This window comes from Pinus tabuliformis, chromosome 8 (assembly GCF_031772625.1).
Source record: "Pinus tabuliformis cultivar Carrire ecotype Pingquan chromosome 8, CPIR1, whole genome shotgun sequence".
In the NCBI taxonomy this organism is placed as follows: Eukaryota; Viridiplantae; Streptophyta; class Pinopsida; order Pinales; family Pinaceae; genus Pinus; species Pinus tabuliformis.
The window spans coordinates 705,720,264-705,732,862 of NC_142294.1; the positions used below are offsets into that span (position 1 = coordinate 705,720,264).

Genomic DNA, 12,599 nt, shown 5'->3' on the forward strand with positions numbered 1-12,599 from the left:
TAGACCGATGTTGCTTCTGGTTTTCCCAAAAAACGCCGTTTAGGGCCTCAAAACGACTCTGAAAGTTCAAGACCCGAAAAATTGCCAAAAATAGTAAATTGTGCTACAATTACGAAAACTGGAAAGCTGAAAGAGACAGTTGTGGGGGTCCAAGTGGGATAGGCGGGTGGCCACCAACATCCACCTGAATCACCCATATTGGAGCATAAATCCTTAGTGTTCTTAGTTGTTTGCCAAGATCATGGGGACTCCTTGCTATAAGAGCTTTATCATCATCAATTTTTTTTGTAAATTGCGTCCATATATTTCTATTGATAACAAAAAAAGATTACATAGATAAAAGCTTCATGTCCATACTAAAAATTCTTGGTTCACTTCTAGGGTAACCAACACTAAGTGATCAAAAGGCTATTGAGACAGTCTTTGAGCCAAGGAATATATATGTGAAGTCCTTTTATTGAAGAGCTTTATCACTTTATCATCATCATAAAGAAGAATAAATATTACTATACCAACAAGAAGTGGGTGGATACAACTTAATTCTTCCAAGCAATTTTCTAACATGTCAATGTATATGCCTATAAAGGTTGGGGACAAGGGACAACCTTGCTTAACTCCTATATTATAGTTATTTTTTTCCGAACAACACTCATTGTTCCTAAACTTGGCAATAACCGTCTCATATAGCCTTATTGCAACAACACTCAACTTGAAAGGATTGTTTAGCTCTTCCAACTTATTCCAATGGTTTGTGATGGCCACTATGTCAAAAGTTTTTCTAAAATCAATGAAACAACAAATAAAATTGGCTTTATTATTATAGCACTCCTTTGCTGCAATTATCCTAAGAGTAAAAAAGTGGTTTACAGTTGAATTAGAACTCCTAAACCCAACCCAACCTTTGCCTCTTTTTCCATGCCTTTATAGCCACATGCTAATCTTCTTTCCAAAATCATTCCATGTAACTTGGCTAAAATGAGGCTAATCATAATTGTCCTATAATTAGCATGATTGTTGTTATATCCACTTTTACAAAAGATACATTGAGGCTTTGTGTCCAAAGCCTAGTGAAGCCTTCTTTGATTTCTAAATTGATCATGTTGTGTATATGAGGGATGAAGATAGACCCTTCACCTTTAAGATTTCAACATGGTGTCCTTCAATGTCCTCAAGTTTCCTAGTTGCGAGTTGCTTAACCGTAAACTCTATGTAATCCATAGAAACATATTCAATATCTATAAGAATATTTAGAATGTTGTCCATGGCATTTGAATATTCATAAAGACTTTTATGGTAGGAATTATAGTCCTTCAAGGGAATCATATTATATTCTTTAGTATTATGGTTAAAATTTGCCTCTAGAACTTTATAGGATCAAGTTTAGATATGTCCAAAAGCTACTCTTGCTTTTTATTTGTGCAATACATTTTTTCTCTTTTAATTAAGGCTTTATACATAATTATCTTATTAAGTCTTATGAACTCATTAGAAGCTTCCCTAATAGTCTTCCTAGTGATTTTACACTTGCTACCATACCAAGATTGATAGTTTTATTTTCCCTTTAACATAATACCTTGATCAAGAACTCAATAATGGAGTAGAAAGGGTAGTCATAAAATAATTATACTAGAGGTCTCTATTGTTATCCTTATAAGATAGGAGATTTAATTCACTATCTAATCCCTTTAAGAAAATATCAATTTTACTTTTTTCCCAAAAATAGGTGCCTTTGATTATAGAATTTTTCTTTAGGGGGATATTGTGCATGAAAAATTCTAGAGTTAGAGTTAAAGGTATCTAATGAGAATCATGTTCATGCTCATTTAGAATGTCAAAACTTACACAAGAATATCCTATATCACACATTACATGACACCACTTCCCAACCCATGAATACGAGTCATCTAGTTGGAGTTTAGCCACTTCATTACATAATTGCAAATTATTATACCTTGAGAACTACAAAGTTGGACTAGCTCAGTACTAAATGAATTATTAGTTAAGTGTTTAGAGTTTATTATGTATCTACTATCTAAAAAGAGGTCTTCATCTAGCAATAAAGGATTATGGTTGGAATCATTGCTTAAACGAATCGCTTGGTCACTTTTTTCCTATCATTAAAGTCTCACAACAACATGATATTACCTTCACTTCTTAGACTATAAATATTTTGTTTTAGGGGATTATAGGGAATATTTTTATCTAATTTATTTTTCTTATAAAAAAATTTAATAGGTGTCAAATAATATATTACTATATAAATTTTCTTAGCACTAATGTTTGAGATCTCTATCCAAATGTATTTATTGAGAGAGTCTATCTTGTGAAGCCAAATGTGAGGAGAGATGTTATTTTTTATGTAACAAACTATGGCTCCAATCCCACTGCGGTAGGATTTCTTGTCCCATGTTGACCACAAGACAAATCCTTCTATGTTAGGGGCCTTAGACTCTTCATGCTCCCACATTTCAACTAGAAAAATAATAGCAAATTTGCTTAGGATCTAACCTAACAAAGGATCTTTGCACCACAGAAAGCCATAACAGTTGAAGAGGGGATCCAAAGTGTCCCAAATTCCTATTTAGTATTATCACTTTTGTCTCTAATCTTGATAACATATTTTCTTTTCTTTTTTTAACTGTAACGGGTATAATTTATTATTTGAAGTATGGTTGGGCCTAAGCCTAATCAACCATCTTTACACAGCTTTTCCTTGCATCTAAATGCTTCTTGTTCAATTTTGCGCTTGAATTAAGGAATACAATATGGGATAGAGCTTTTATCATTGATGTTGAGAGCTCCTGGTGCTAAGAGACATCCTTTGTTTGCCATTTCATCCACCTCACTATTCAAACTTCTGAGAATATGATATATTTTGAAGGAAGTGAAATCTTGCAGAATTATCTTTAACCTTTTCAGAGACTTGTTGAGAATGGCGTTGTTGAACTGGTCGTCCGAGGTGATCTTCTTAATGAGGATTTCGGAATCTCCGAATGCTTGGCATTCTTTGATGCCTTTATCACGGACAATTTGGCAGGCTTTTGTGAGAGCAAGGAGCTCTGCCTGATTGTTTGTGCGAATACCAAGCCCCCAGCAAAAGCGAACTTTTCTGGGATTGTCTGAGAAGTAGATGACTCCTCCAGCTCCCGCAGCCCCAGGATTTCCCTTGGAGGCACCGTCAAAAAAGATTGAAGTTGTGTTTTGGGTCTTCCACTAAGCTTGAAAGGAAGCTTCAGGTTCTCTAATTTTCCAAGATGGATTGGGGAGGGGAAGGGGGAGGGAATGGGCTTTGCTTTTGGGATGAGGGCTATGAAGGTTCAGCCATGCCTTTTCTGTGGGGAGGAGGGAGGAGTCTGATTTTTGGGAATGCAGGAGGACAATTTCAAGAAGAAAATCTTTTGCAATAGAGGCAGATTTAGCAGGAGAGCAAGTAGAGTTGTTGAAGATCGAGTCATTGTGGGCAAGCCAGATTTCCCAACATACAAATTTGGGGATGGAGAGCCAAATGTGAAACCAGAGTGAATTGTTGGGGATATTATGAGGATAACATTGAAACCAATCAGTAAAGAGATCTGCCACGGAACTATGCTGGGGAGGGGAGGCGTGCAATCCAAGAAGAGTTAATTTCCAAACTTCTTTGGCAAAATCACAATCAATGAATAGATGAGAGGTTGTTTCTCTAGAGTTTCTGCACAATATGCATCTATGTGGCCCAGAGATATTTCGTTTTGATAGATTGTCCCCTGTGAGTTGTTTATTCTGCATAAGAATCCAAAAAAAGAAGTTGACTTTGGGTAACCCATTGGTGTTCCAAACCTGTTTCCATAACGCTAGAGATCTAAGTCTGTCTTTTTTGGGCTACTGGGCAATGTAACCCAAAGCTGAAGCATAAGATCCAGAGTCACCCCACCCCCATCTGTCTGTGCTGTTGCGATGGACCGGCGCTGCGTTTGAGAGCAGCGTTTTGAGCAGTGCGAGATGATTGTGGAGCTGCGCCGGCACGGGAGGGAATACCCAGTCAACCCAGTTCCCTTTACTGTCCCACGCGGAGATGTCATTTAACTTTCGTATACCTGCGCTGTGGAGCCATTCTCTTAGCTCGCGAATTTCTTCATAGGAGTTAAGAGGGGGGCTGTTCATAATGCGGTCTTTCCAGAGTAAGATTTTCTCCCCGTTGCTAGGTATGCGATACAAGTGATTCCTGAAGCTGCTGATACATTTCCTACAGAGATTCCAAGTATGTGTGCCTGTGGGAGTATTATTCGCTGACAGATGCCTGAGAGAGATCCCCTGCACATATTTGGAGGTGAGTGTTTCACTGACAGGATGTGTGGGGTCTGAATAGATTTTCCAAAGGAGCTTGCGTCCAAGTGCCAGATTAGATAAAGCAGGGTCTCTTATCTGTAGACCTCTGTCCAATATTGGCTGCTTGACAAGATCCCAGTTTGCCAAATGCAATTTACTGTGATTGCCTCTACCTCCTTTCCAGAGAAAGTCTCTCAGGAGACAAGAGATCTGCTCCATTATGTGTTTCGGAGCAAGAAGGAAAGAGGCTTGATAAATGGGGAGAGCAGATAAGACAGATTTAAGTAAGATAATTTTTCCTCCCTTGGTGAGCCAATAACCTCCCCAGGAGGTGATCTTGTCTTTAATTTTGCTAATGATGCCATGCCACAGAGATTTGTTGTTGACTCCAGATGTGAGAGGTAAGCCGAGGTATTTGATGCTGTCCCAATGGGCGAAGCACTCAAAACCAAGAATCTGGGCTATGGTGTTGAGATTGTGTTGACTTACATTCCATCCATAGATCGAACTCTTTCTGTCATTTATCACAGCTCCTAAGGCTCTGCAATAACTTTTTAGAACAGAGTCGAAATTAGCTACTATTCTAATAGAGGCTCCGCCTACAAGTAGGGAGTTGTCTGCAAAGAGAGCATGATTTATAGGCTTGAGAGCATTTGCAGTTCGAATTCCTGGGAGTCCACCAGTGTTCATTTCTGCATCCAGCTTCCTGCTGAGAATATCTGCCATGAGTATATATAAAAAAGGCGAGAGCGGACAACCTTTCCTTAGTCCACGATGGGCTTGGAAGAAGGATGTTGGGCGGCCATTGACCATGGGAGCTATCCAAGGGTTTGAGATGCATGCTTTAATGAGATTGATAAACTGAGTAGGGAAGCCGAAGGATCGGAGAACTTGGAGAAGAAAGGAGTGGTTGACTTTATCGAAGGCATTAGCCATGTCAAGCTTGATCAAAATCCCCTTCTCTTTCCTCTGTTTGCTAGAGTGGATAGCTTCCTGCACTTGAATGACGTTGTCCAAGATGTGTCTGCCTTTGACGAACCCCCCTTGGGAGCTAGATATTAGTTTGTCAAGTAGGGGTTTGATTCTGTTTGCAATGATTTTGGACAAGATTTTGTAGGAGGCGTTGCATAGAGAGATGGGCCTAAACCTACCGAAAGTTTCCGGGTTAGCCTCTTTTGGAATTAAAGCAAGAAAGGTGGAGTTGATGCCTCCCCCAACCTTGGCTTTTCCAAAAAAAACTTGTATCGTTTTCAGCAAATCTGTTTTGATGATGTCCCAGCAGACTTTGTAGAAGTGTATTGTAAATCCGTCTGGCCCAGGGACCTTATCTGATTCCATTGCCCATATGACCTTGATGATTTCTTCTTCAGATAAGGGTTTTAGTAAAGCCTGATTGTCCTCATGGGTGATGAGGTGGGGAATATAGGAGAGGAGATCTTCAATGTCTTCTATGCTGCCTTCATTCCCTAGACCATAGAGGTTTTTAAAATGGTTTTCAGCTATTGTTTTAATTTGGTCAAATTTGTTGTAGATCTGTCCTTCTTCATTCCTAATCTCAGTGATGTGGTTTCGAGATAGGCGGGCTTTATACTGGCGATGGAAGAACGAGGTGTTTCGATCTCCTGCCTTGAGCCATAGACTGCGAGATTTGAGCCTCCAGTGCTCTTCTTCCCTTCTGAATGCTTGATGGATATTTCTTTGATAAGCTGCCTCTTTGTTTAAAATATCAGGGGTAATGTGGAGACCTTCCATCCCAATTTGCAAAGTTTATAGCTGTTGAACTTCATCTTTTCTCTGCTGAGAAGAGGGATTGGGGAGTTTCCTTAGCCACTCTTTTAAGGCTTTTTTGGTGGCTTTTAATTTTTGCTCCCACACATAGCTTGGGGATTCGTTGATGGGGATATCCCAAGCCGATTGGATAGTGTCCAAAAAACCTGCTTTTTCAATCCGGAGAGGATTGAATTTAAATGGAATAGGGCCAAGGTCTTCCTCAGGGGCCATAATGAGTTGAATTGGCTTATGGTTCGAGGAAAGTTTTGGGAGAATTTTTGATGAGATAAGGAGGTTTTCCAACAGCAGGGAGCTTTGGATTAGAAATCTATCCAACCGGGCAGCAATATGATCAGGCCCAATTCTATTATTGGTCCAAGTATATTTGCCTCTCACTAGGGCAAAATCTAGCAGGTCCCTCTGCTGCATTAATTCCTCTACCAAAGGCAACAGCTGATCTCTGCTATTGTTTCCCCCCCTTTTTTCCTTTGGCTTCATGACTAAGTTGAGATCTCCTCCCAGGATGATGTTGTTTATGGAGTGGAGATCTAAGAAATCAGAGAGAGTATTCCAGCATTCTCTTTTTTCAGCATAAATGACCGGAACATAGAGATTGAATAAGGCTATAGTTAACTTACTTTCAAGGTGCTTGAGCTCAGTGAAGATCCAATGTTGGGTCTCATGGGAGTTCAACAGAGAACTAATCTTCAGACCAGAGAGTTGCAACGCCTCCCGAAGTTCCCCTTGAGCTGACTGCTATGCCTTCGTTCTTCTTCCATTTAGACTTGCTGATATCCATAAGGGCTTGCCCTTCGATTTTGGTCTCTTGGAGCAAGAGGATATTTGAGGGCTCTATTTCCATAAGATCTTTGACCACTTCAATTTTTGGTTGGGTCCCCAGGCCTCTGCAGTTCCAAGAGACTATACGCATTATTTACCTGGCGAGGGATTTGGGATTCCTCCCTTGGTGGATCTTCCTCTAGTATTTCTACCGATAGTCATCTCTATTGTGGACTGGCTTCCTTGCATTTTTAGGCATTCTGCCTCCTCCTCCCTGACTGCTTTGTGGGTCTTCCTGCTTGTTTTCTTCGAGGGTCTCTCATAGGTCTCATCCTCTGAGGAGTCTGAGGGCTCTGGCACTTTTTTCTTCTTTGTTATATCTGCATACGAAGGCATGGAGGGGCTGCCCTGAGGAGAACCAGACGAGGCAGCTTTGCCTCCGTCTTTATTTGCATGTGGATCTTCGACCTGTGCTGGAGTAGTCAGATCAGTTTCTGGGGGATCTGGTGGAGAGGTTCCTTTGGGGATTGGGATCTCGTCCAGGTCCTGAGGGGTTCTATTATCATTGCTGGGTTCTTCTTGGTTATTCCCCTTTGTGGATCCTTTCCCGACTACTTTTGCATGGCCAGTTTTCTGGACTGAGATCCATTGATCTCCCTTGGGGATGTGACTCTGCTCTTCAGCTTTTTTCTTGCAGTATTTTGCAAAGTGTCCATAGCCATGGCAGTGTCTGCATTTAAAGGGGATTTGCTTGTAATCCAGCTCTTGAATATGGGACCATCCAACTTCAGGTAATCCTTCTTCTAGATCTACTTCCACGCATATTCGGGCACATGAGTACTGATCTTTCCTTATGGCCTGATCAATGTATTTACCAAGGGAGTTGCCGATAATTTGGAGAGATTTCTGGCTCCAACAGTGTAGGGGAAGATGGGGGAAGCTGCACCCACACTGGAACCACAGTAGGAACATCCTGGGTCGGATCAAAATCTGGAGACCATTTATTTAAATATAAGCCCTGCGGCCCCATGAAATATGGTCCATTCCTGAAGATGAGACTCCGGTCTTCTGCTGATTCAAACATGAATACAAAGAAGCCTTTACCTACAAAATATGATTTGATTCCTTCCTTGATCAGAGGGGACCAGTTTCTCTTGATCCAGTCTTCAACAGATTTGGGCGATGGCCAGAGGCCGGTGAACTACCCAATGAGCCCTCTATCAGCTAGATTCAATGCAGAGCGACAAGTTTCTTCCTTAGGGAGGGCCACCGTGGGGATGCAGTCTTTTTTCTTGACAAATTTCTGTTGTTTTGCAGAGGGAGGACGTTGGCTGCATGCATCTACCATTTTTTGAAAATCGAGGACTTCAGGAGGGAGAGGGGGGGGTTCCGAACCCCCATCGCTGGGCATGGCTGCCAGGAGGGCCGCAGCTGCTCTGTAGCAGGCGTGCGCAGCACTGGCGCGGCGCAGAAGCTCTGGGGAGCTAGGTCACGCAGTGCAGATCTTGATTCTTCCGTCTTGATAACATATTTTCATCTTTTAGCTATTGCTCATTTTTCTTCCTTCGTGCGTGACTTCTTTTACCTTTTGAACTTCCTTCCTTAATTCAACTTGTTCCTTTGGAATGAGGTGTTTATTCATATATATTAATCTTTTAAGCTCGGAAATTTATTGAGTATGCCATATTTATGATCATTAGAGCCCACCTTGACACGAATCAACCTATTTTTATGTTCAATTATATTTCCCAACCTCCTTGCGTCTATCAAGTAGTTTGTGTCAATTTGTGACTTATTTTTTGTTCTTCTTTTACTATTGCTAGAATATCCTCATCTTTTTGCTCTTTCATACCAAATATTATGAATTCAAGGCTCTTCTGTTATGCTCATGATCCAACTGAATTAGATTATTCATTTCCTTTTTTATGGGTTTGATATCCAATTTATTTTCCAAACTAATTAGGGCCAAATTGGTAGTTAGTGTTTCTTCTAGCTCTTTAACCTTATCTCATAAATTATAGTTTCCTTCAACCTCTCCTTCTTGGGTTGATTATTTCTATTTTCCATTTTTTATAATTCAACCTCATTTTTTACAATTAAGTTTTAACGGCTAATATTCTGTTTTTGTATGTTTGAATTTTGTTTTTGAAAAATATAAATTTGTTAGAATTACCTCTATACACATATATCAAAAATATTAATTTAAGTAGCTTATGTTTGCGTATATATAAAAAAGATTAATAAGACTAATGTAGGTATTACACATAAAAATTTAAATATAATATCTTTCTTACTTGGAACATTGCCTTGTTAGGGAATTGAATTCCCTAGGCCATTGAATGTTATTCAATATAGATGATTGTGAGAGTAACTTGATAAATTATTTTGGTTATGGCAATAACACAATGATGTTTCTTTCAATTATGTTATCACTTTCCAAGTCATGGTATGATAACACTCTAATTGTTGTTAGCATGTGTTTGCATATTGTTATGTAGGTTTAGAAGGGTATTGGGGTGGCTTCCCTATATTATAATTAAAGAGCAACATGGCCCTTCTTGGCTCACATACATGGGATCATATAGGGAGGATAGAAGGCCCACCCACTATGTTGGAAGACATGTTTGAGAGGGTGGGGAAGAGTTGGTTACTAGTGCCAAGACAACAAGAAAATAATTTTCCAACTTTAGCCTTAGCCATTTCTGAGGGGCCCAAGCCCACAAAATTTGCAAAAGATGGTCAAGATTTTGTCCAACCTATTGATGTTGATCCTTGATCTTGGGAATGGGTTAGCACTTGAATCGTTATGACCAAGCTCCTCCAATGAATCACATGATTGCTTCTTTTTCTACTCAAACACATTTACCTACGTGTTATTTTAATGCTCAATGTTTTTCATGTCAATTTGACTCTGTCTGTTTTGGATTACGCCAATCCTCTTGACATTTTTACTTATAGTTTGTGGGTCTTTCAGTGACAATAACACATAGAGTTGTTTTTTTAGTTATCCTTTGTAGAGGTTGCGCATGTGACCTACCTTTATGTGTTAAGGCTTGTACACTTTGATTATATTAATAATCAAAATAATCAAAATTTCTAAGAACAAGTTTGACCTTTTTAATATCCATGAAAGATTGTTCCAATTTCCACATAATTGTGTGACTTTAAAAATAAACATTACAATAATCAACTTAATCAAGGAAAAACACAATTTATCCCATGTTCAAAATGTATTTCTAACTTTTATATAGTATGTAAACCAAACATGAACTCATTATGAACACATTAAGTAAATGTTAACAACATGATGTGACATGACATACAAATGGATGTGTCTCACCTCACTTTTTTAGGTGTAAATATCTAGAGAGAGAGAGAGAGATTCTTTATATGAGGTGTGTTTACATATACATTTTATTTAGTTAGAATTAAATTGCAAGCATAATTTGACCCATGACATGAAGAACAATCGGCAATAGGGTGCTCTCTTAAGGCACTCCTTGTGTGAAGGTCACTAGTTTGAAACTTTGTGGGTGCAAAATATCCAACCATGTTAAAGATTAATATGGCTTGGATTACGTGCGATCCTTGGATGATTTTGACAACTCAAATACCATTAAATCATGATTTTTTTAATTAAAAACTAGTCTCACAATTCACTAACAAATTAAAAAAAATATAAAATTAATTTAATATTTACTAAATATTAAAAAAAAATTCAAGAGTTGAAATATTTTTTTTTCAAAAGGTGGAAAAACTTATCAAACTCAGTTTGTCAAACCAACATTGAGGACAGCCATATCTGGCTGCTATCCGCGAATGTCAGTTGACACATCATTGTTATCAAGGAAAACCACGCCACCTGAAATAACCCGCTGGTGGTCCGTAAGGGAGCAGACTTTCACTCCTGCCAGATGCCTCTGGGTCTTGGGCCGTTAACCTGTTTCCTTACGTCCGAGGAAGACGAGCTCTTAGCCAAGCAGAAGCAGTTTTAGGGCATACTCCAGGCCAATCAAGAGTTGAAATATTACATGTGAAACAAAAAAAATTCTTTAATAGCTAAATAATAAAAACTTTATTTATTATTCAAATATATATTTGTAAACCATATATCAAATTTAATGTATAGCTGCACTTGGACTTTCAAATTATATTATTATCATCACATTTGTGAATATACATATAGGAAAACTTTAAACTTTAATATTACTTTATTTTAAAATATTAGCATATTACTAATAAAATTTATATTTTCAATTTAATTTTATATAATTTTATAAAACCTAATTTATTTTAAAATGGTTAAGTATAACAGCAGTTACAAACACAAATACTCAACACAACAAATTAAAGACCATTATAATATAAAAAATTCTCAACCATGGCAATGCAATGGCACTTTTCACATAGAATTTTGTTCCATACTTTAATAACATTCGTATATTTCTGGTCCATACATTAATAAATATAATAGATGGGACTAACTTTTTCATAGTTTCCCTTGGCCAATAAATTAAGAACTTGAACTAACTTTTTAATCATTTCTCTTAGCCAGACATGGCTGGAATTGTTTTCAATAAAGAGTCCTTAAAGGGCAATGTAAAGGGCATAATTAATTCCTTAATATTTAATAATATCCAATACAATGCCAATGTACTAGTAAGAATAAAGTGTCAAAGATTTAATTATAATGTCTTATTAAATTTTATAAGAATGAATAAGAGAATCAAAGAAATATTAAGGTTAGCTATGTATATTAATGGAAGATTTGTTTATTGAAGTCTGTGCTTCCTTCACATGCCTTAGGTCCATAGGTCGGTGATAGGTTTCCCTAGCATTCCTTCACATGACATGTTTCGTTAAAGCGCTAACACAACTGCAATTCATTGACCTGACCACCCACCATAGACACCTAACATAAAAACGAGTATAGCCCACAAAATAAGATATGCATTATTAACAATGAGATTCTGTAAGAAAATTAAATATTTTTAACTGGTGAGACATGTCATGGGATTAAATTTCAAATTATATAAATATTTTTAACTGAGACATGTCAATTATCAAGATACAAAAGCTTGTTTTTTTTTTTTTTTTTTGGCTAATTTTACTACCACTTTCAACAACATAATTTTCATATTATATAATAATAATAATATTTAATATTTTATTTTAATTTATTAAATTTTAAAATTAATAATAAAATATTTAATTTACTTTTAAATTTTATTTTTCTATTTAAAAAATATTATATAATATACCATTTACATTTTTAAATAATAATTAAATAATCACAAAACTCAAAATATATAATTATATACCAGGCAAAATATACATAAATATATATCATTGTTCCACAGTTAGCTATTTTGAAATTCAAAAATATAAATAGACATTTTCGGAATGTAAAATATACATAAATAAATATCTTCAATTCAAAGATATAAATAAATACTTTCTCAAACCTATATAGATTAAAAAATATACCTAATCAATTCAAAAATATAAATAAATATTTATTCATTCATATATATTCATTATATAGAGTCAACTAGATGTGTTTTCAGTGATTTTGAGGAAAGTCATTAATATTTTTTATAATATATGATTAAATTGAAGAATATAAATAAATATTTATTCATTCATATATATTCATATATAGAGTCAATTAGATGTGTTTTCACTGATTTTGAATGAAGTCATTAATATTTTTTATAATATATGATTTTTAATGGTATATTTTA

At 36.9% G+C, this 12,599-nt stretch overlaps 1 protein-coding gene across 1 annotated transcript; it reads right to left on the reverse strand.

Annotated features, from left to right (window-relative positions):
• Positions 1 to 3,858: 3,858 nt before the first annotated feature.
• On the reverse strand, positions 3,859 to 5,031 carry LOC149237568 (uncharacterized). Its single transcript, XM_089369317.1, has one exon. The coding sequence runs from the start codon at positions 5,029 to 5,031 to the stop codon at positions 3,859 to 3,861; it is 1,173 nt and encodes a 390-aa protein (XP_089225443.1).
• Positions 5,032 to 12,599: the final 7,568 nt, after the last annotated feature.

Bases quoted from the DNA above. Each gene is read 5' to 3' on its own strand.
- LOC149237568 (XM_089369317.1), bottom strand. From the start codon at position 5,031: ATGGCAGATATTCTCAGCAGGAAGCTGGATGCAGAAATGAACACTGGT.